Source organism: Balaenoptera musculus, chromosome 7 (genome assembly GCF_009873245.2).
Source record: "Balaenoptera musculus isolate JJ_BM4_2016_0621 chromosome 7, mBalMus1.pri.v3, whole genome shotgun sequence".
In the NCBI taxonomy this organism is placed as follows: domain Eukaryota; kingdom Metazoa; phylum Chordata; class Mammalia; order Artiodactyla; family Balaenopteridae; genus Balaenoptera; species Balaenoptera musculus.
The window spans coordinates 82,362,652-82,387,432 of record NC_045791.1 but is presented as its reverse complement, the minus strand read 5'-3'; the positions used below and the strand labels follow the sequence as shown (position 1 = coordinate 82,387,432).

At 38.4% G+C, this 24,781-nt stretch overlaps 1 protein-coding gene across 1 annotated transcript in view; it reads right to left on the bottom strand.

The window, feature by feature from the left end:
• The window catches only part of PARD3B (par-3 family cell polarity regulator beta), a 1,042,097-nt gene that overhangs the window by 469,061 nt on the left and 548,255 nt on the right, over positions 1–24,781 (bottom strand). The window contains 4 exon segments of the mRNA XM_036858752.1: positions 13,015–13,143; positions 14,259–14,398; positions 16,757–17,115; positions 19,265–19,390. Of these exon segments, the coding sequence (XP_036714647.1) occupies positions 13,015–13,143; positions 14,259–14,398; positions 16,757–17,115; positions 19,265–19,390 (754 nt within the window).

Genomic DNA, 24,781 nt, shown 5'->3' with positions numbered 1-24,781 from the left:
ATTCAGGTACTGTCTTTATGGAGTGTCATGCCAATATCTGATGCACAGAAATTTCCAGTAGGAAGAGATCTAAGAGACCATTTAGTTTAGTCTTCTCATTTTATAGGTAAGGAAAGTCTTCTCCCATTTTACTGTCAAAATACTTCTTATTCTGATGATTTAATCTTAGTATTTATTAGTTTATCACTATCTACACTATCCAAACCCTGACTCCCGGCCCCAATCCAGGTCGTGGGTGTCTACTATAGAGTAAACCTCTACATGGGATGGGAAAAAAAGGGAAAAGCATATCCCTCACCTAGGGAGAGAAGTATCCAGAATAGAGACAGCAATTTATGTTTAGCAAGAATGTCATGGTTAAAATGTTGCTAAACAGCAAAGTAGGGAAAGGGGAATGGCTTATAGATTTTTTTATCTCTTGCACTCTATTTGCACTGAGAAAGAACTCGATAAAAATTTTGTGAATACAATATAGAAAGATAAGACCCAAGAAGTTAAATGGCCTTTCTAAAAACTCACCCAACCAGTGGAAGCCCTGGGCCGGTAACTGAATCTTACATCCCTGACCAATACTCATTCTGCTATAGAATAGTGTACTCACCAACTTTCCTAACCTAACGTGAGAGACTGTAATATTGGCCCCAGTGAATTATGCCTTCTTGAAACATGACTACTGCTCTTTCTGTCCAAATGTAGAATCTATCCACCTCTCTTTTGAATCTTGATTGGCCGTGTAGCTTGCTTTGGCCAAGAGAATGAGGCAGAAGTAACACTGTGCAACTTGCAAGGCTGGGCCTTAAGAACACCTGCATCTTCTGCTTTTGCTGTCTTGAGACTGTCAGGTAAGGAAGATGTACTGCCTTCTGGAGGATGAGAAGGCACATGAAGGAGAACCAAAGTGCCCCACCCAACAGCCAGCACCAACTGAAAGCCTTGTAAGGGATGCCATCTTGGACTTTCCAGCCCAGTAGATGCTCCAGTTGAATGTAGGCTACATGAATAAGCCCAAACACAGAACTTATAAACAAAGACCTTATAAAAGAGGGCTTCAAATAGATCCTAAAGTCACATTTGAGGGATTTTCTATGCTACCCCTAGAAATGGCCTTGTTATAGACTTGCAAATTTTGCTGTGATAGCATAAGTAGCCAACAAGAATATCACTATAAGCAAGATGCTTCGTTTTTCTACTCCTTCCTTTTCCTCAGTTTTCCTTCCTGCCTTTGGCTTATGCTTCTCCATATTCCTGGAAGTTTTCCCCTCTTTGCTTCTTTGAATTTATCCATGGCCCAACGAAAGTCCTACCCCATAAATGAAATTTTTCATGATTTAAAAACCCTTATTAATTTCTTTCTTTTTTAACTTTTAGTTCACTATTAATCTCTCAGCTTCTTCCTTAAATTTGTACACCTATTTCCCTCCCACTAGCTTTCCCCACAGATGATAGGTACTATGCCATATTCTTACCCTGTTCCTCTAATGGTGCTTAGCATTGTCTATAAGCTCCGGTAGTTCAGGGATCACGATTTAGTGCATCTTAGAATACCCAGTGCCTGGTACAACACCTAGCATAAATAAACAATAAGTATTTGATCAACTGAACTGGAAATAGGTGTTCAGTAAATATTTATTGAACAACTGGGTCCTGTTATCATCAATGTAGATCCAGACATAGAGGGAGATGGAGGCCCAAGAAGACAATTCTCCTGAACATCAGTCTCTCTTTGTGTATCATGGATGAGAAGCATTTGATCTCAGGGAGATGGAGTGCAAGCAAGTCATGGGTAACATGTTGTGGTTGGGTGTTTTTGTGTGTTGCCACTTTCTGGTTTTTTGCTTGTTTGTTTCTGTGTGTTTTTCTCCTCCAGTGGGAAGTCAAGGGTCTACAGTTGAAAGATGTAGCTGCTAGGAAGGAGAGAAGAGAGCCCTGTTGAGTCAGGCTGAAAGTCTGTAACACCTGCAGGGTGCTAAGGCTGACAGTTCCATAAACCAGGAGCCAGAGGCACCAATATTTATGCAACAAAGACCAGCAAGGGGAGGCTTTGTTGCTCTTGGGGATGATATATTTCTCCATTCTACCACCATCTTCATCTACCACTTGGCATTTTAATGTAGTTTAACATAATATACTATTACCTTCCTCTTCATCACCACCTGGCATTTTAATGTAATATAGACATAAAAGTACTCTGCAAGGGCTTCCCTGGTGGCGCAGTGGTTAAGAATCCGCCTGCCAATGCAGGGGACACGGGTTCGTGTCCCGGTCCAGGAAGATCCCACATGCCGCGGAGCGGCTAGGCCCGTGAGCCACAACTACTGAGCCTGCGCGTCTGGAGCCTGTGCTCCGCAACGGGAGAGGCCGCGACAGTGAGAGGCCCGCGCACCGCGATGAAGAGTGGCCCCCGCTCGCCGCAACTGGAGAAAGCCCTCGCACAGAAACGAAGACCCAACACAGCCAAAAATAAATAAATAAATATTTAAAAAAAAAAAGTACTCTGCAATTGAGAGATACCATACTAAGTGTTATTTGCTTCCAGAAAGGCAGGATGATAGGTCAGAGCAAGAAAGAAAAGGAGAGAGGAAGGAAAAGAAGAGAAAGAGGAAATATAAGAAAATTGAAACAAGATTTTAAGCTGTTAAACAATCTTTCCTTAGGTCCTAAGCCTCTAAGAAATGCAAAGAATTAATTATGGAAAGACTCCGTGTTAAAAGTCCTTCATATAACTCAATAAGTGGCCAGGAAACATAATTGAACTCGTTAATAATTGAATATCCTGCCATTGGGGCAGATTTAAAGAAGGGTAAACTTAAAGAGACATAACAATATTAAATGTTCTTTTGTCTTCTTAACATTGTGATAAAACATTCTTTTTTAAAGAGAGAACTAAGACTGGGGTGGGGCTTTCTTTAGGCAGCAACAGGAATTGAATAGTACATGATTTGTACTTGGGCATCTTAATTTAAATAATTATAATATCTTAAAGAAAAATGCATCTTAACTCCTTCAATGTTTTATTATATCTGACAAGTTCAGTAAAAGGGCACCTATCTACTGGTGCATTATGCATCATATGTTCTGCACACTCATTAAAAATAATGAGAACATATTTAAAAGTCATTGCCCAGAGAATCTTTAGGGAAGGGGCATGGGAAGAGGTAAGTGGCAACAGATTGTTATTTAAGTGTCTATCTCTGTTTTATCAGCCCTTAGGGAAAAAAAAAAAAAAAGTAACAATCTTAAGCTGATATTCTTTAACGATAAAGATCACACATTTTCTTGAAAAACAGGCAGATGCAACATGTTCAAACCTCTCAGTATACTTTCAAAGTGAAATGGACTCTTGCGACAGTTTCACATGTGTGGTATTTACTTTGATACCAGCTGGAAAAGTCGACCACAATCAATTATGGCAGTACTTTTTTCCCCTTAATCTTTAAATATCCTTTACAAAATGAACTCATTTCCTTATCTTACGGCGAATGTACCTTAACAAATGTACTCATCACAGGCATCGGGGTAATTAGGCAAATCAAGGTCATCCCCTGAGCTTTGTAACACCTTCTCACCCAGCTGTTCCGTATCAACAGCTGGCATGAATTACTGGTAACATTTTGCTTACTGGATAATAAGAAGGATATAGTCTGTGGCTGGTCGCAATATTCCTTTTTCTGAGCTGTTTAAACATGTATATTCAGAAAACTCTTCTTTTTTCTAGCCTCCGGAAGCCTAATCATGGCCACAGTGGCCACTAATAAGATATATGTCTTGTGCCATGAGAGTACGGCCAGATCTCATGGCTCTTCATCCTTAACTTTGCAAGAGAATGTAATTAGGCCCCAGTCCTCTGAATGTCAGGAGAGCTTCTTTTCAGCACAGAACACTCCTCCTTGCACCACCTTCCAAACTCCAACGAAACCAGTCTTGTGATAAAACCCATTAAGCATTTTCATTCTGACACCTGGAAGCCATACAACCAGGCAAAATGGCCAGCACTTCCTCCATCTGTTTTAATAATGCTGAACCAGAGCATTTATCATCATCTATTTTATCAAGACTAGATTTTGCTGACAAGGGTTCAGTAAAATTCTTTTAGGTATGAGTACTTCCCAGGGAGTAGCAGATGACTATTAATCCCTCAGGCTTGTGGGTTCTTGAATGTATTTTTAAAAATTGGCAGAGATTAAGGGCCTGGTCTTCTAGTACACAGCGCAAGTGAGAACGTATGATGCTTATTTCAGTGAGGTGGAAGTCTTCCTTTAAAAATATTTCTGATTTTGACAAACAGTATAAATTTTGGTACGGGGCAATATCTCTTGCCTAATTTTTTCCACCTTTAAAATGAGATAAATGGGAACAACTAAGCATAGTGGCTCTGTGACAGTACACGAGGATTACTTTCTTAGGAGCTTTACAGACTTTGACCTGAATTCAACATAGCAGAATGGGGATGGTAGATTATGGTCCATGCACGGGGCCGGTGGAGGTTACCTTACCTGCAGCACACTACGTTGGAGATAAAATAAGTGTAACTGCAAACAAATGCCAATAACCCGATCTTCTAAGCTTCCCTAAAAGTACCTCCCTCTGGTATGTGTCTAGATCTACAAGTTACAAGGTGGCACATAACACATTTTGAGCACAATCAAATTGAGCGTGAAAATTTTAAAGCACAATCGAGTTGGGCCTGAAAAAGTCAAGTACAATTGAGTTTGCCTAAATGAATCAGGTGTAATTGAGCTGAGTAACTGGATTGTGTTCAGCGCTGGCCCTTTGCCAAAATGAGGGGCACGTGGCTAAAGAGACGCAACTCAACTGGGCTTGAAATTTTCACTGAATACTTTTCACAGCGCAAGAAACTGTTTGCAGAACAGAAAGATAAAGTTGAAAATGTGATTATTGAAGCTAGTCAGCTACAGGCAGTAAGTTATCCTATAGGCCTTGTTACACTCTAGAACTAAACCACTGTTCCAGTGGTTCTCCAATTTGAGGGCGCATCAGAACTATCTGGAGGGCTTGTTAAAATACATCTTTGAGCTCCACCCCTAGAGTTTCTGATTTCTTAGTTCTGGAGGGAGCCTGAGAATTTGCATGTTTAACAAGTTCCCAGGTGATGCTACACTGCTGGTCTGAGACCATGTTTTGAGGACCATTGTTCTAACACGTTATTGTAGCCAAGATTGAAATATTTTAAAAGTACTTTAAAATACTTTTAATACTTCAAAAATACCTCTAATGTTTTAAAATAAAAAGTACTGATACTTATTGTTTTTATATGTCTTTACAAATAAACTGTACAACTAGACCATGCAAATGTCTTCAGGATAATTTAAACTACTTAAACTGTCATTTACATTTATTTAAAAAAATTTTAATAGATCTTTATTGGAGTATAACTGCTTCACAATACTGTGTTAGTTTCTGCGGTACAATAAAGTGAATCAGCCATATGTATACATATATCCCCATATCCCCTCCCTCTTGCGTCTCCCTCCCACCCTCCCTTATCCCATCCCTCTAGGTGGTCACAAAGCACCGAGCTGATCTCCCTGTGCTATGCGGCTGCTTCCCACTAGCTATCTATTTTACATTTGGTAGTGTACATATGTCGATGCTACTCTCACTTCGCCCCAGCTTCCCCCTCCCACCCCGTGTCCTCAAGTCCATTCTCTATGTCTACATCTTTACTTTTAATACTAACTACCCCTACCCTCATTGTCTTGTGTATAATTAGAAGTTGCTAGTGCCCTGATATCTAAGGAAATCTCTGCATATTTTTTGTTTTAAAATGACTTTAGCAGGATGGATAATGCATTCAATACAGATTAGATATAGATCAGGGGTAATACCTGTTTTAGCAATACCTTTTCCAGCTTTCTATATTGTCTACTTTAATAATGCATAGTTTTCACTTATTCAGTCAACAAATATTTACTGAGCACACAGTGTGCACCAGGCATGGGAAATAACAGGAGTCAACACTATTCGACACCTACCACGTGTTAGCATCTCTGCTCAACTAATTCTCACAACAACCCTACAAGGTAGGTGCTATCATCATCCTTATTGGACGAGTGAAGAAACTGAGGCAGAGAGGTTGAGTAAGATTGTGAAGCAGGGATTCACATTCAGCCCATGAGACTCCCAAACCTGGACTCTTAATTGCTATTTGTCTACAGTTCTTAAGGTGACTCAGAAGCATGGTAAGTTTTGAATATACATAGAAAACTAAGTGGGGCTCCATAACCCAGACTTGGGGGTTCAAGGAGGCTCTGTAAGTAAATGTCTTAAGGAGTTGTACGGTGAGAGGGAAGGGAGAGGGTGTCCTAAGCAGAGGGAACTCTCACAGCAATTGATTGACAAAGAGAGGGCACTGGTAACATTTTAAACAAGTGAAAAAAAAGTTTGGAATGGCTAGAGAGCAGGGAGAAGGCAAAAATGCTGATGACCGCTGGTCATGGACCAGCTTGGGTTCCATGAAAGGAACACAATTCTAGGCCAGAAATAATTGTTTTCTTCTCCAAACCTGCCTATGTATCTTCTATCTCTAGACATCCAAACTCAAAACTTGGGTAGATTTGATATATCTCATTCTATTACCCTAACATCTATCAGATGCCAAAGCCAAGGTTTTCTATTTCCATACCCCTCTCCATTCCCAATGAGTGGGAAGCCCTAGCTGTGCACTTAATATCTCTCATTTAGATGAGCAATAACGATAACAAGTAACATTTGCTGAATCCCATTCTATGTGCCCTATACATGCATCTCATTTCTCTTAGGTAGACAAAAATCTGATCCCCATGTTTGTGATGAGGAGTGGGGGCATAGGGAAGTAACTTAATCGAGGCCATTCAGCCAATCAGTAGGAGAGCCAGGATTCAACCCAGGTCTGACTAAACCCAGCTCTTAAGCTCCCCGTCATTACAGTCTAGTGAATTGCAACAGATCCTAGCAGGTATCCTAATACCTTTTCACCCCTTACAAACAATACTACTCATGATAGCTCCTTGCTCAGTAATCTACCAGGATGGGCTACTTACTATCTCCTTGATATATTTTGTATTTTCCAATCTCTGAGTATTTGAAGATGCTATTTCCTTCCCCCCACTCTGCATTTTGAAATCCTACTCAATCATCAAGATTCTTCTCAAATACCATTCGGTTCTTAAAGGTTTTTTGGTTCCCAACTTTGAATTCTCATAACACTTTATTTGCATAATTTGATCAACTCATCACTCTTTTTTTTCTTTATGGGCTAGAAGCTTCTTGAGGACAGGGACACATCTTGTTGATTCTGGAGGTCATGTTGCAGAGCCTTGACTACTGGTTGAACAGAAATGCAGTAAGAAGGAAACTGAAATTACTGTAGAAAGAGGCAGAAATGGAGATTGTACCTTGGCAAGGACTCCATCTGAAGTCATAGAACTGAGTTACTTGGAGAATCTATAAAATATAGCAATGCATTTTGGTTTTTGCATAATTATTTAAATTCTAAAACATAACTCTTGCACTCTGGTTAGGTAGAAAAATCATTCTGAAACCATTCTTCAATTTCTGCTACTTATCCACAAATAACCACTATAATATTCATTCCTCCTTAAGTACCTTGGTTAATTAAGCATGGAATCATTTTGAATCAAATAGCCAAAGGGAATAAAATATCAGTTAAATGAGGTTCATCTAAGTTTTCAAACTAAAATTCTTGCATGATTCACGATGTTAAATAATTTGACATTTGAGGTGTGAATTTTTCACTTAGGAAGAAGATGGAGTAAACCATGAAGGGTTGGGGCCATGTGTCATTTGCTAAGGTAGTTACCGGGACTGGTGAAACGGTAGTGTGGAATGCACCGATCTCAACAACTATTAAGGGCGCCTCCACATATGTGTGCATCAGTTTTTTCTCAGCAAAAGCGATGTTCCTGAGGGAAGGTCAGATCAGCATGACAAACATGGCTAACTTTGGGATCTCAATCATTCCAGGCAGGAGCAACTTGCTTGCTTGAAATATAGTTATTGCCCCTTGCAGAGGCCAGTGCTTAATAGCAGGCAAACTTGGCAGGTAGAAGTTATAAATACATTTGAAATTTTCTCAGCTTGTTTTACCCACCAGGGGTTGCTGTGATTTTCAGGATAATTTAAGGATAAGGCAGCAGGTCAGAACATGAAACGTTAAACAGGTTAACAATGAAATGACAGAATACTTTTTCCCCCGTAAACAAAAGAAGACAGCCACATACATGTACATGCACATATGTGGCAAATAATAAAGTGCTGCTTCCTCTGAAGTCCTTAAAAATACAGGCATGGAATACATAGAAAACCTTTAGTTTTTCAGAATCTTTTCTGAATGGAAAGAGAGCTTTATCCGACACTTTGCACAAGACAAAAAGAATTTTAGGTATCAGGGATGGAAAATAACTTGCAGACCATGTCTCTCACAGAACAGACCAAACAAACCACCGAATAAGTAGCATAGTTTTTGTTTCAAGTGCAGGCGCAGATACAGCAGTTTCACCTTCTGATTCTATTACCAACACTAATCTCAAAGTCCCTTTTGCAAAAGTGTTCCTTATGTGAACACCTCTTTAATAAACTCTCACCCAGTAAGGGGATGAGAACATCAAAGGATCTTCTGGACTGGGATTCTGGAAAGATTACCTTTGAAGCTCAGTTCTTTTGGTAAAAATACTAGAAAGAGCTAAATAGTAATGATGTTATTAAATGATGTTATTATATAAAATTCCTTTCATTTGACTTTCAACCCAGACTGCCACAGATGGAAAGAAAGTTGGCTAAACGTGCTGCTATACTTGGGATACTAACCAATTGCTCAGGAAGGAAGACATGGACCAGCAAATACAAGCATTCAGCACAGTTCTCTTATGTGGCAAGTCAGGAGAAATGACCAGGAAATGGATGCTGAGGCCTTTGGAATGACAGAGGGTCACATTCGAGAGACCATCCTATATTGGGCCTTCCTGCGGAACTGCTGACCACATGCTCCCTTGGCTGTGAGCGTTAAGACTTCACAGGAAGCTAATGATAACAAGGAAATAAGGAAGATTTAACTGTCAGAAAATAGGCAGAGCAGTGCTGTTAAGAGGGTACGGAGCTCACGAAATAGCACAGCTTAACAAAAGGGAGAGGACAGTTTCTCAGAACAGGAAACCAATAAACAGTTTGTTTTCTTCAAAGGAGATAGAACAAGACAAAAGCAGGAAGTGCTGTCCTTCCTTCATCCTGCCAGATTTTCAGTGACAAGTCAAGTGTGTGCATCAATCACAATAAGGGAGAAGAGACCGAAATGATACCACCTTCAATTTTTTGAAAGAAAAATACAAAGATGTATCACGTCGCACACTCTTCTTTATTCTGTGCTTTCAAATAGTCCAGTGCCACACGCTCTGAGTATTTCCCACTGAAATAGCCCCATGAATGCCAAATATGACCTCTTGATAAACTTCCTGCAGAGTTCCTGCTATTTAGCATTCAAGACAGGTATTGGGGCTGGAAAAATAATATTATTCCACATTTCTCCAAAACAAAGATTCTGGGTCCACGTTACTTCAGTGCTTGTTAGCCTCAAAGGCCCTTGCTTTGCTGTGGTTACAAAGAATATTCCACATATTTGGATAGTTAGAAGTCAAATATTTTTTAAAGAGACTATTTGCCAGAGAATTCTAAGAGAATGGATACTAACCACATGCCCTCCAAATTTTGTATAACACAGAAAATGATGAGAACAAAGAATTTATTTTCACTTATAATCTCATAGTTGCACAATTAATTTAATATGCTCCCTGGTGGGCTTGGCCTATGATATCACTTTCTGGGATAGAAATCCAATGTCACTAAATTATATTAAATGAGAGTGAAATAATATATACAGGCTGCCTGGCTTGTAAATGTGGTTGGTTACACAAATTTTGTCTGTAATTCTGTATTTTGGATACCAGAATACATATTAAAATAATGAAAAAGAAAACAATCAATGTTCAAAATAGTGGTTAATCCCAGGTAAGCCTGCATAAATTTATTTACCCCATAATACCTATACAGTATTGTGTTTACAATACTACAGAAGTGGTAATGTACTAGAAGAAACAAGTATAGCTAACATATTTAGTACTTACAATTGACCAGAAGCAACACTTAGAGCTTTGCATGCATTATCTCTTTTAATTGTCACAGAAATCTAATGATACAGATGAGGATTGAGCCTCAGAATGATTTTGTGATCTGCTCTGGATCACACAGTAGGTAGTAAGGACAGAAGTTGAGCTTCAGAGACAATAGTAAATGCTAAGAAACCTAGGCATCTAGTTCCTGCTGACTGTGGGCCCATGGACAGGTTACTCAACCACCCTGAGCCTCTGTTTTCTCAGCTACAAAAGTAGAGTTGGACTCACAGATTCTTTCAGCTCCCTTTAGTCCAGAAATTCTATTATTCCATTTGCTAACTTCTAGATGTAATTGTCTTTGACTAAAAATGTTTTCAGAGTTTCAAACTGGAATAAGATCAGCATCCCTTTCCCCCTTACAGGGCGCAGGGGTGGGAGTTGGTGGGGGTAAGGGGGGCTGGGAGAGCTTATAGGAAGAAGGAATTAGCTGTGCAGTTGGGAATTCTAGAGGACATATGGAAAAGGGGTATAAGTGACTGTTAGATGGGGAACGAGGGACTCGTGAGTGTTTGAGTTCCTAGCTGGAGCTCTGCTATTGGGTTCCTCTGCATGCCTAGGGGCTGCCTGGAATATTTCTCTCTATATGCAGGATTTTACTCCTCCCAGGACCACAGTTCAAAAGAATACACAATCAAAACTTCTTTCCTAGTTCTCCTATCCCTGAAACAAGTACATAGTCCTACTGATGTTTTCTAACCGTTTTTATCACCAGCAACCAACGAATTAAATAAGAAGTGTAAGGGCTTCCTGCTATATATCCATGCTGCCCCCTCTTGTATTGTTTCTTTTCACTTTGACCCTTGTAGAGAAAGACCAACATCTTTGGATAAATAAAAGATTGAGGGAAAGAATCTATCTGAATTTAGAGAAAAAAATTCTAGACTTCGAGTTTTGACAGCATTTCTCCTTAGGAAGAGTCGGGAGCTTCAGTGAGGAGACGAGGCCGTAACTCAAGATTCTGCCTTCCAAAGCGCTGAGTGTGGAGGAATCCAGTAGCGGAAAGGAGGTGGGGAGTGCATCTCCCCTTCCCTATTTTACCATGGACCTTCTCAAAGCATAAAAGAGAACAAGCGGAAAAATGGATAAGATGAGGGGAAAGATAACAAAGGATCAAAAGGAAACTCCATGGTACAGAAACATGGAAGGCAGGGGGTCCTTTGGCCAGTACTAAGGAGGGTTAATATATAAGAGACGAGGTTCAGGAAAGCTGTATATTCAAATGTGGATATAAACACATGTAACAGAATATTAGACCCAGAGTAGGTATCTTAGAGGTTATCTAGTCTTATCACCTTACCAACAGGAGAATTGTTTCTGGAGCATCTTTGACAGATGGTGAGGCAGGTTCTGTTTCAGTATGCTAAATAACCTGTTTCCTTCTTGGACAGCTCCAACAGTTAGAAAGTGCTTGTAACATTATTACTTCCAACTATTTGTTTTGGAACAGGCTCACATAAGGCAGGAAATTAGTCTTAATTATTTTTGTATCCCCAGAACCTCCAACTTACTGCACAGCGCATGCTCAGTAACTTGTTTGTTGGATTAATGCGTAAGTAAATTAATGGATATAAACTATCTAAAGAAACAGACTAAAATTTACTTTCCAATCCATACAATAACTCTTTATATATGTGATAGCAATTATCAGTACTAAACTTTTTTTTTCAAGTTAACTATACTCAATTTTCTCAACACTCACTATTCTGATGATCTAACTTGGGGAACCTATCATATTACCCATATGTGCCTGTGTCATTTCTTATATAGATTGAAAGGAAATAAAAAACAAAGGGTAATTAGAAGTCCTTTGACCACATCTATTCTTCTTTATTATTAGCCATAAAAGTCCTTTGAAGTTTCTAAAGCCTCCTTAAATATTTCAATAATAAATATTATGTGTTCATTGTAAAAAAAAAAAAAAAAGAGAAAATGAAAATCTCTCATAATCCCAACAATCTGGGTGCATCTCCTTCCAGCTTTTTACAAAAGATTTTTAATGTAATTTGTCATACTGCATATGCCATTTTATACCCAACTTTTTACTTAATAATATACTATGAACATTCTCTCATATTATTATTAATTCCTCACAGAGACCATTTTAAGTACTTATTATATTTCATTGGAAAGCGATCCAGTTATTTATTTAACCAATACCTGCTTGTTGTACCATGCCCAATATATCACTATAATAAACAGGACTGGAGAAAAAAAATCAATATAGAAGAATTTTTTCCACATCTTTGATGATCAGTTTAGGACAAATTGCTAAAAGTATAGTTACTAGTTCAAAGGGTACAAATTTTTAATAAGACTTTTGAAATTCTCTTTCTTGAGATGTCTTTCCCAGCCTTCAAGACTAGGTTAAATTCCCTTGTTATATATTACTGTAGCACTCCGCAGTTTGCTTTCATAATCTTCATCACCATTTTAAATACTTGGTTATATTTTAATTTCCCTTTAGACTGCTAACTGCACTAAGGTAGGGCCATGAACATTTCTGCTGGTTGTGTTTTGCACAGGGCCTAGCCCATAGCACATACTCAATGTGCATTTTATTTTATCAAATATTGTTAAGTTGCCTCCTTGAAGGGTGTTTGAATTCGTACACTTGAAGCACTGTTTGCATTTACCCACCTCACTGCATCATCACATCATCACTAAAACAGTGATACCCCAAATGGGGGCAAAACACTGTCAGTGTGATTCACTTTTTTTTTTTTAACAAATGAAGCCCATGACTTAGAACTCATTTCTCAGCTATTATGAATTCACTGAGTGTATTATGTCCTGTACTGAAAATTCAGTAAGACTGTGATCTGAACCTTACCAGCTCTCGGGGCAGAAAAGTTCCTTCCTGGCGGGCGATGACCAGTGATGCAGTCTCTCCCTGCTTGGTGCTCCTCAGCATGGCCACGAGCTCTTCCTGAGTTCGTCCAGTGACATCTCTGCCATTTACCTAATGCAGGCAACCATATGAGCAACCAGTTAAAACACTTGCCATCCCCTTCTGCCCTAGATGGTTTTTGAAAGCAAGCAGCAAATGGGCTCCCATGATCAATGAAGCTCTGGAAAGATGAAAACTGAATACATGAGCCCAAACCAACTATGTTTATGATACTAGCAATATACCAACCATCATTATTGTGGTGCTGGACAGCCTCAGACATTCAGTAATTGGCATCAGCAGTTTTCCCTAAGACATCACATTCTTAGCAAGGACAAATCAAACTGACAGATACCAGAGAATGATTCCTCAAGTAGGAAGAAAGCTGATTTCAAATGCTTAGCTGTTATCATGCTCTGCCAAATACAAATAGGAGAAATGGACCGTTATCACACAGTAAATTCTTGAGGCATAAGTTTTTTTTGTTATAATTCTACAATTTTCCATGTTTAGAAAATTATAGTCATCAGGTTACCATAGATTACTGGAGATTGTAATTTGGAACTACATTAGTCATTTGGCCCATTTTCTATCGTGATCTAGAACTATATAAAAAGCTATAGTGCTACTTCCATGCCATGAGAAAGTTCAATGGAACCAGCCAGTTTCAACGAATATGATTTCTTGAAAGGTAAATTGACAATATATATTTAGCCAAGAAGATGATGCTATCAAACAAAAATAAATGACAAAAAAAAAAAAAGCCTCTTGCTTTGGGTATTCCAAATACTTCTCTATATGCATAGACCAACCTGAGACAGGCTGGCCCACTCTTGGAGAACTCTAACGAAACTGTTACAAGGGCTTGGGTGCAAATTTGAAATCCTTAGCCCTAATTGAATATATGATGAACTCATGGATTTGACCCAAATTCCCCAGGGACTCTAAGAGGCAGAAGTAAGAAAGAGGAGATAGGGAAAACTTTTCAATATTATTTGGCCCCATATCATTGTCCTTATTGAGGGCTTACAAAGATAGGCTATTGATTAACCAGTTTTCTAATTAAAGTCCTTATCTTGTCTATAAGTACAGTTTTCAACATACTGAATTCAAAATTTAATACATTTTATATACTTATTTCAAACACTAAGAAAGATTTTATTGAAGATATTCATTCTAATTCTTACCTCCAAAATTCTGTCCCCGGATTGTAGGCGGCCATCTTTTATTGCTGCTCCCTTTGGTAAAATGTTTTTTACAAAAATGGGACCAGGACCATGTATGGAAGAATCTCTGGTAACCACAGTGAAACCAAGTCCTTCAGGTCCTAGTGTATAAGACCAGGAAAACGCATGGTCACCTTCAGCAGGAGTAATATTATATTCAATTTTATAGTTAAATCCACCTAATTTAGACTAATGCAGAATAAGTGAAGTATTGACATTCCAGTAAATATTTTAAATATGCTTCAGTTTTTCTGGTTTTAAATACAGATTACAGTTCCTTACAGGCCATGATTGTATCACAGTGAATTTAAGGCCAGTGTAGATATATAAAACTTTCATTTACTAAGGTCCTAGAAGAAACACCACATGTTATCTATATACCTGGGAGACTGATTTCTCAGTAAACCATAACCTGACTTCATACTTTCCTGAGAAGCAAGAGGCCATCTGACATGTCAGGCTTTCAATCAACTAGCCAGCCTGTGGTTCCCCCTCCCCCTGAGTCTCCATTCCTTGTGTACGGCATCCCATTGTCCCATCACTCGTTCCTGTTACTCCTGTCCAGTTCTCTTGCATCTCCAGTTTCTCTCTTTGAGTTTATGTCTTTTTTCACTCTATGTGAAGGTATGCTTAGATTTCTCTACCCTAAAGAATCCTTACGTCAATCCTACTGCTTCTTCAATCTTCCATCACCAACTACCTACCCATGACCATATCCAGTCATTTTTCCGATTCTGATCTTTCCCCTTCTCTAGCTTTGACACTTCTCACCAACCATTTTCTTGAAATTAACTCCCCCCATTGGTATTCATGTTTTTAGTTTCTGATTATTTTCCTGCCTCTCTGATCACAACATGTCTGTCTTTCTCTTACCCATCGTTCTCCCACGTAAACATAGATGTTCCCCAAGGATCTGGAACAATTTGTCCTCTAGACTGCCCTCCATGCTCCTGGCTCCAACTACCATCTCCCTACAGATGACACTTACATCACTTTGTTTGTCTCTAATCTCTCTGGTGTCAGTCTCCAGGATATTACCATGCACATACTTTCACAAGCATTTTAAATTTCACTATGAACTTCCTTCTCCAACCCAGATCCTTGCCTTTTCTACTTAAAATTCTAATTTCTCGTAATGGCATCTCCATCGCGCAAGACACCTTGGCTGAAAACCTCAGCAATAACAGTAATTCCTCTCTCTTCCTGCCTACATCCAGTCAGCAATTTAGGCATACATATTATATTCAGACAGACACCGTGCACCCTTTACTGATCCCTTGTTGTATGCTCTCTTCTTTAGTATATCTTTTTTTCTGTCAGATTAATCTTCCCAAAACACAGCTGTGGGATGTAATATTCTTTATTTTTGCATTCAAGGCTTTCTGATGGATTTTTAAGGTCACGTTCTGTGTCTGATTTATCTATTCTCAAAGCACTCAACCCCATGTCTTATACATAGCTGCACAATTTGTATGAAAAGCACAAGTGATGCATTTACATAAAAAGCCTAATTGTGCCTCCTATCAATACATTTTCTTCCCAGTATAGAATTCTTATAGGAGGACAAAATTTTGACCAGAGGGTTTTTCAGAATAATCTCTATATCCCAATTAAAGGTACATGTAATTTGCTTTAGATATATGTAAATAAGTATTCTAAAACTACCTTGTGATCATTACATTTCCTATTAATTCAGACAAGAATCCATTAAATCTTGGTTTCTTTTGAATGGAGTCTTGAAAATCACAGTGTGTTGCAGAAGGTTGCAGTGGGGGAAGGGATTATCAGGAGAAGTTACAAAATAAACAAAAGCACAGAAATACATGAATGTGTATGTGTGTATGTATAATACTGCATAAATATCTATGAACACACATGATCTAGTCTTATTGATCTGGGCTTCAAATGGATGAAAAAGTTGAAAAAGATGAAGAAAAAAGGTTATACATGCTTTTGAAATTAAGAATACTTGAAAAATTATTTGCATTGTTGAATTAGTGAAATTAATAATTACTATATATTTGCTGAGGAATAATTTTTTGCTGGTATAAAACTATCTTAGAGAACCAGAAACAATATATTGGTTTTTCGGACTTGGACTAAAGGATGCTTCAAAAATCACTAATCTTGCTTAAAACAGATAACTGAATGTCAGTGCGTATTTAGTATTAAGTTGTGATACAATAACACTCTGTTCCTACCAAGTTTGTACTGGTTCTTTCTGTTTCACAGCAGGTCTTTATAATTTTTTTGCTTCAAATAATTTACACTCTCCAGAAAAAAGAATAAGAAAGCACCACGATTTTAAGAAATTTAAGTTACTGCAGTATACACTTAAATCTATTCTTTGATTCAATTAAATGAAGGGAGAATTAACAAAATTAGCCTTAATGCATTTCTCTTAACCAATTTTACATGTTACAATAATAGAATGCTATTAAGCATAATTTAATAATTACCTTTCTTTAGGTCAATCTTAATTTTCTTTGCATTTTTCTTGCTGCCAAACCCCATGAGCGGAGACAGGGAGGGAGAGGATGGCTTTCTACCTAGTCTTGGTACTCGGGGGCTCTTGCTTTGCTGCAGGGAAGCTGATGCATCTTCTTCAGGACTGCTTGTTCCTGTGAGATTTACTGTCTTTATTCCTGATTTTCCATGGACAGGAGGTGGCACCTTTGTTCTCAAAACGCCATCATTGTTACCAAAAATGTTAAGAGGTCCAATGACTGATTTTTCATACTGTTCCCGGTTTTGAGGTGGAAGCACACGGAGCAGCACACTTGGAGATTTCATTGCCTGACGGAAGACGTCCTGAGCCCTTGAAAGACAGTGAACATATATGATAGCACTTCCTAGCATGCCATCCAAAGTGCCCAGCCTCACGGCTACAGGAGCATCCCAGGAGCATAAGCACAGGAGATACTATCACTATTACTACCAATGTGACTTTGTTAACTAAACGCTAGTTACCATGTATGGCCTGCCCATTAGGTGCCACCACACTGGGCTACATGTGCCTTATCAACATGCACGATTCTCTCATTTAACCTTTTTAACAACCATGTTAAGTAAGTATAATTAGCTCTCATTTTGCAAAATGAAGGAATGGAGGCTCAGAGAGCTTAAGTAACTTGTCCAATGACCCACAGCTTTTAAGCATTTCTAAATCTGAAATTCTACCCAGAAGTATTTACTGAAGTAAATATAAAAGCAAGCTCTAATTTTAAATGGAACAAACATCTTTCATAGTCTCCATCAGATTATCATTTGGTTTCCTTTTAAGACTTTAATCTAAAGTACAGGTCTTTCCTAATGTGGGTTGTGCTGCAGAAGCCCAATTCTGACACAAACGTTTCCTCACGGAGACGTTTGGTAGGTACATTGGCTGTGTCAAATATCACAGTGGATTGGCAATCCAAAATGCACCCTCCCTGTTATTCTATTATAGAGTCCCTAATGTTTTTACTTTTTTGTCTTAGCGCTTTGTGCTTTTCCTCAAATTTCCTACTACTTTTTCTTTCCTTCTTCCTTATGTCTCCTTATACCTTATGACTAGGTAAAACAACTCTCTTTCCCAGCTTTCTTGCCAATGAGATGAAAGGTTAGAGAAAATCTGGCTCATCTGGGAGGCAGAAACTTTTTTGTTCTACTGTTTCTCTTTCCTATTTCTTAAAACTCAGAAGTGATGGAGGGAACTCCAGCAGCCATCTTGTGACCATGAGACAGCTTAAAGATAGCATCCGCATAAGAAGGATGGCAAAGCAGGAAGGTGGAGGATGCCTGACTCACTGATGATGGTGGACCCTCCATTCCAACTCTGGACTGCCATCTCCACACTTATTTGTCCTTAGAAAAGGTAAATATTGTTTAAGCTACTTTTATTTCAGGTCTCTGTTATTAGCAGCTGCACCAAATAATAATTAATCATAATTCCAACTGCTATCTGAGCTCCCCCTCACTTTATTCACGAAGAGCTTACAACGTTAGGGGAGGAGGGATAAGACTTCACATAGACAGCCCAACTCCTCTGGTCAGCTCCTTGACTAGGAGTCAATTTCTACTCCACATTGAATTTTTATAAGCCTTGATTTCTACCTCTATAATATAGGGAGAATAATGTCTGCCTTGCATTCCTATTAAGTCCTGGTAACAAGCACAGTGATATATAAAAATAATATCATTATTGATAATAGTTATAATTTTGCCTATTATTCATTATTTTTAGAAATACACTCTTAAGGCTTCATTTTCTTCCACACTTAAGCAGCTACAGCACTGTCCCTCCACCCAACACAATATTGGCAACTAATGGTCACAGAGAAGATATATTATGAGTTGTTTTGGTTGAAACAAGAGAGGTTGGTGATCATTACTAAAGAGTATTCGTGATTATTCCCTTGTTCCACTGTAATGCCAATATACATATAAAAAAGCATATGCAGACTGCTGCATACTCTAATTCTTAGGTACAAAGACCTATTCCTGTAACATTTTCACATGCAGAGAAATAATTTCTTGAGGGAGAGTATTTTAACTTTTTTTTCCATTTGTTTCTATTATTCAGTGAGTCTTCAGTCATCTCTCACAGATATTTAGTTTAAGGAAGACTACTGACACCAAGTAAGTTAATTAATAAGCCGAACTAATAGTCTGTGAAGAGTTCTTAAATACCAGTCTAACTGACCTGTATCCCAAGAAAAACAAACCCATCTATCGATGCCCCAGAAAGACAGCCAGACAGAAGGTTTGCTCTATTCTGCAGTTTGCCCTTCTCAGGGCTGTCAGGGACATTTGCAGCCCACCTCTGAGTATGCTAAAACACAGGACACATTTGAAAATAGATGTTCTGGGGTCAAAGGGAACTTACCAGAAGTTCTACCTACATTTTTGATCATAATGAGCTCAGTGATGATTATAAGCATTCTAGGAATCAATAAAGTAAATAAAACAATGAAAAAAATGCTTACTGAGCAAAGGTTTTGTCTACGAGGTCCACGCTGTTGATTTTTACAATACATTCATTTTCGTGAAACAGTCCTTCCCGCTTGGACCTGCTGTTTTCTTCAATGCCGCGGATGAAGAGCCCTAGAATCCTAAATGCAACATTTAGGTTGGAAGAGAATGACTGAATAACCTGCGAGTTGTTTCTCCATTTGTAACTGTTCAGAAATAAATATTGGTTTCTATTTATGAAAGAAAGTATGCTTTATATTCAGGCAACTGTTTATTATTTAAATCCTTAGTAAACGAACAAACAAAAAAACACACTCGCACACATGACTCACTAGAGAGAAGAAGCCCTTCAAGACACATATACATAAACACCAGCCCAGAGCACAATGACGTACAATCCCGTTTCTCATGCTTGTAGTTAACCTAGAAAAGGCTAGCGTTGCTCAGTAGAGTTGAGGACACAGAGGACTCGTGGTTTCGAGGGGGCTTCACAGAAGGGCTGACTGTAATAAGTAAGTTTGAGTTGGTGCCCAGGGGGCAGCTCGATGTTTGATAATGGGAGAGGATTAGGTATTCACAGTTGTTTCTTTGCAGTCTTCCTATATATATATAGTTGTTTCTTTTCCTCTTCCAATAATATGCATTTGAAGAAGTAAATGTTTAGCAGAGATCGTATTACTCAGTTTAGAAGGAAGTTCGGTCCCATTTGTTAGTGCCACTGAATCAAGTGTGTGTTGAGTGCTCTCTATGCACTTCTGATGGAGGAATATGAGACAGGGCCGTAGGACCAGGACAGTGGCTCAGCACAGGCTTGAAGTACAGGAGAAACGAAAAAACTGGAGCTATAAGCCTAGAGTCTTCATAGAAGGATTTGGGAAGAAAGTGGGATGTAAACTGGATGAGAAGAATGAGTGGGGTTTGGAGAGGAGGAGAGAGAGAACACACACAGAGGCAGGAACGAACAGGTGTGTGTAAGGGGAGCAGGGTGGGAGCGCACACTGGATGTGGAGGCCAGTGCCACGTGAAGGGGCCTTGAACACCAGCTGATGGACGTATCTGATGAGGCTGGAGTAATACTCATGCCACTCACTGCTTCTGAGCGAGATGGTGACTGGATGAAATCAGGGCTTTGGGAAGAGTTGTCTGAAATTTCAACCAGGAAGAGTCTGGATACAGAGAGGATCCCCTGAACCTCCTGGTGCTTCGGGGCTGTGGCTTAGAGTCAGCAGGGGACAGGGTTGGAGAAAAAGAAAAGGAGAAAGAAAGCTACAGCAATAAAAAGAAAGAATTCAACTGTGTGTGTATGTACTTGCACACACCTATTACATACTGGTAGTATTTGAACTGAAAACTAAAAGAAATCAAACTTGTGTGTACTTTAGCCATTTCTCATGGGAGGGATTTCCCTGTTCCTTGCGGCATGTCAGGGTCCCAGGTGTCTCAGGATAAAACAGACAGATACGTCCTCCAAGAGGAATCTGCTAGATGTGGAGAAACCACCACCTCCTCTTCCCTCATCCTCTTGTTTTCCTACTTTGTCACCCTCTTTCATATAGGGGCCTTAGGTGCTATTATGTAGTCCCTTTGCATTAAGTCTCGAATCTAAATAAAACATGAGCACATTTTATGCATGCATAATAGGGTCCGCCATAAAAAAGGGGAGTCGCTAATGAAAGTGGAAGAGAAAACCATCTTCCTGTTTGGAGCTGCCACAAAGTGGGACCTCGGCCTCCAGGGCCTCAGTTCATCTGATGAGCTCACGTCATCTCAAGACAGCCGGAGGAGAGGCACATGCAGGGCTATTTAGATCTCTACTTTAAATAAGTTAAATGAACACAGTACGCTGACGCAGGAGAGAGCAGAGCAAATAGTCATGCCACCTATTGTGGGGAAAGCTCGGGGTCACAGGCCAAGTGTGCAGTGATGCTTCATTTCCTAGTTCTAGTAGGTTAGTAAATTAATCATCTTCTGGGTGCAAGAGAATAAGGGCCAAAGCTACTATTTGATAAAGGATCTGAGATTTAAGTTAATATATTTAAAGTACTAATCCCACCTTAATCTCATAACATAATATTAAAAATTGAACTATTTGACATGTCAAAAAAAAAAAAAAAGGAAAGAAATAGAATAAAATACTGTTTCTCTCCTAAACTGAATAACTCTCTAATAGTTCACATTTTGGATTTTTGTTATGGTGGATTCACAATAACACGACCCATTAGGAGGCTCACATGTGGTTATAAACTAGTTTATGTAAGCGATATTTTTTTAACAAGCATTCAAGTCTTCCTTTAATTTAATTCAGTACATCATCAGTCATGTAATGTTACTCCCTAGGATTTAATTTCACATTTTGGGAGATGAATTAATTCTTTCAGGCCACTGGGTTGCAATTTAGCTGGCATATTACAGCTGGAGTATGCTATGTGAACCTCACTCAACTAAATAACCTAACTTTCCATGAAAAATTTATTGACAGAATAAGCCCAACTGTAAAACCCATGTGTCAGAGGTAATTTTGGTAAAATGTAAAACTAACTGATTTTATTAGTTTGTTCCCTGGCAACAAACCACTCCTGCCTTCTTTATTCTATGGAAGGGGTGGATTCCTTCCAGTTTGATTTCATCCAGACCAGTATGAGAAGGCTCAGAAAACAGTCCCTCTTTATCGTCTTTGCCCCAAATGGGTGAGCTGTGGGTAGCTATCTCGTTTGGGACCAAGACTCTCAGGATTTAAAAATTAATGCCGTTGATGAGTTATAGGCTGAGATGAACCAGTTAATTTGCATTAAGAAGCAGTGATAAAGGAGGCTGAAACCCACAGCCCCGCAGAATAAGAGGGGTAACAATTGCTTCTTGCCCTTCTAGTGACCATTTAGGCACAAACCTACGCCCTGCTGGCCTCCTCATTTCTTCCCACTGTATCACACGGCCTAGGCCGCTCACCAGCTTAGAATTTTTACCTAAACATCTCCTCTGCTCACATTATATATCACTCTTCACCCATTCCTTCCTTCTTCTGCCTCATATTCAGCTGTCTTTACTATGAAACAGGTATATTATGCTATCTTTATTTACTGACAATTAGATTTTATGCTTTAATTCTAAAATAAAACTATATATATATTTTTTTTTTGAAAAAAAAAATGAATGAAATTAAGTTGCTTTTTACTTTCAGGGACTCTTGTTTTATTTTGTTTTTATTGTGCAAGCCAATGGTCCTCCGTACAAGCAGCATTCTGCACCCCAATGAAACCACTGAGGCCTTATTAAGTACAGCAGCCAGTGTGTTGTATTCGGGGTGTTCTAACTTTGATTAGGGATCTTAATTCTACAACAGGTGTGGCTCTATTTTTGTAAAAGAAAAAAATTAAAAAGAAATTGAAGGCAGAGCGAATTACAGTAGTCTTAGTAAATAATTAAATGTAAATTCTAATTTAAAATAATGACACAAACCAATAAATGGAAGGAAATGAAGAACTAAGTCTACCACTATGACCTTAACTCCCCCCATCCCCCGTGCTCACACAGGGCAACCATATGGCATGATGAGGTCAGACACTTGTCTGACACACTCTGTATGCAGTTGCTTCTAGACACATGGGTTGAGTTAAGTGTGCTGTTTCAGCCTGTACTCATTACTTCTTAACTTTTATTGGCTCATGTCTCCACTTCCATATTATTTTTTATGTTTTTAAATTAAATTTCCTTTCTATAATACCAGTGGAGAGCAAAAAATATACACACACACACACACACACACACACACACACAGAGAAAACTATTTCACCAATTTACTGAACAGTTGACCATGAACTTATAAAAGTTCATTTCTGAACAAGGTTTTTCTGTTTTAGCCAAAATAGTATTAATCCTGATAATTTACACATTTGTATGTTGTGTGTTTCACAAGGAGCATTCACATTTTTAATGTGGTTTAATCCCCACAACCTTGATGTGAAGTAGGTATTCACAAGAGGCAAATTTAGGGGACTCACTCAAGGTTATACAAAAGAGAACAGTGAGATTCAAATCCAATTGTTCCAAATCCGAGTCCAATACTTTTTCCTATTCTATAAAGCTTATGCTAGAAATCACAACCAGGAAGAATCAGGGAGTAAATCAATGCATTCTAGTGTGTTTTCCTCATTTGAAGTGAGAGAAGGTGATTTTTGGTCTATAGGGTCAACTTGTTTTCTGAACGATTGAAAATGATGTAGGGTGACTGTCATGTTGTATATTTCTTCATGTTTTGAAAATTGGGATGATCTTGTGGTCTATTCCAGCTTCATTAAGCTAAAGGGCCTAGTAATTTAGCCACACTGGTATTTCACAAAGCTCTACCAGTACACTTCTGACAAAAGCCATTAGAATTCCTCGTGACAACTGGGTAAATACTCTCTCTGTCTATCAAAAACAACCTCAGCTTGTCCTGTGCCATAACCCATAACATTTATAAACATGCTTATTAACACGTACAGGAAATGAGACAATAAGAGCCACTAGATTTTCAGTTCATTTCTTTTTAGGGGACATTCCAGCAAGAGCTTGGCATCAGATGTTATTTGCTAAAGAAGGTGATGACTTAGCAATTACAGGTAGCAGATGGCTACCTACTGAAAATGATGCCAACCAAAATATCATGACTAAATCTGTTCTTCCCGCTATATGGCAGACCAAATTGAATAAATATTCAGAACCAGTAAATAAATATTATATAAGCTTTGGGAAAAGTTTTGTTCTAGAAAGAGCAATGGAGTGAGGTCAAGTCAAGATATCTGGATTTTGTATGACCTTGAGAAAAATCAACTGACTTTTCTGGTCTTTGATCACCTAAGCAAAAATCAGGTATTTTGCCTTTTCAATGATATATTTAAGAAAATGAATTTAGTAAATTAATTAAAATCATATCATATGGGTGAGAAATTCATTTTCTTTAAGTTTCTGACAGCCTTTGTCAGTATCAATCTAGTGCAAAAGGTAGTCATCCTACTGAAAAGTATTATAATAACGTAATATCTAATACTAGTTTTGTAAGCTTGTTATAATAGTACTAATATTAAATCTCAGGCACACACTTTCATTCCCATCAGTAAAACAAGTTTTACAGCTAGTTAAGTAAACACAAATTTCAAGAGATGGTGATGCAATCTAAATTACCATTTACCAGCATGGATTTAGAAATATAATGTCTTTAAAATTTCAAAAGGATGTGGTAAATTATTTTTAATTGGTTACATTTTATTTTAGAACAAAATAAATAGAATAATAGCATTTTGCTACTACAGCTAAAATCAAAACATATTTAGCTTCTGATATAACTACTTATAATATTAGAATATTTATTATTCTAAGTTCTGTAAACCTGAGGCATATCAAGAAATATCCATTTGGAATTACTCTATTTCATTTAAGTGTATTTTTGAACATTAAAAAATTCAGTTGCTGTATTTCTCTAACAATATGTTAAAGTCTTTCCACGATTTCTGTCTACTATGTGTCACTGATAAGAATACTTTAATAAAGTACTT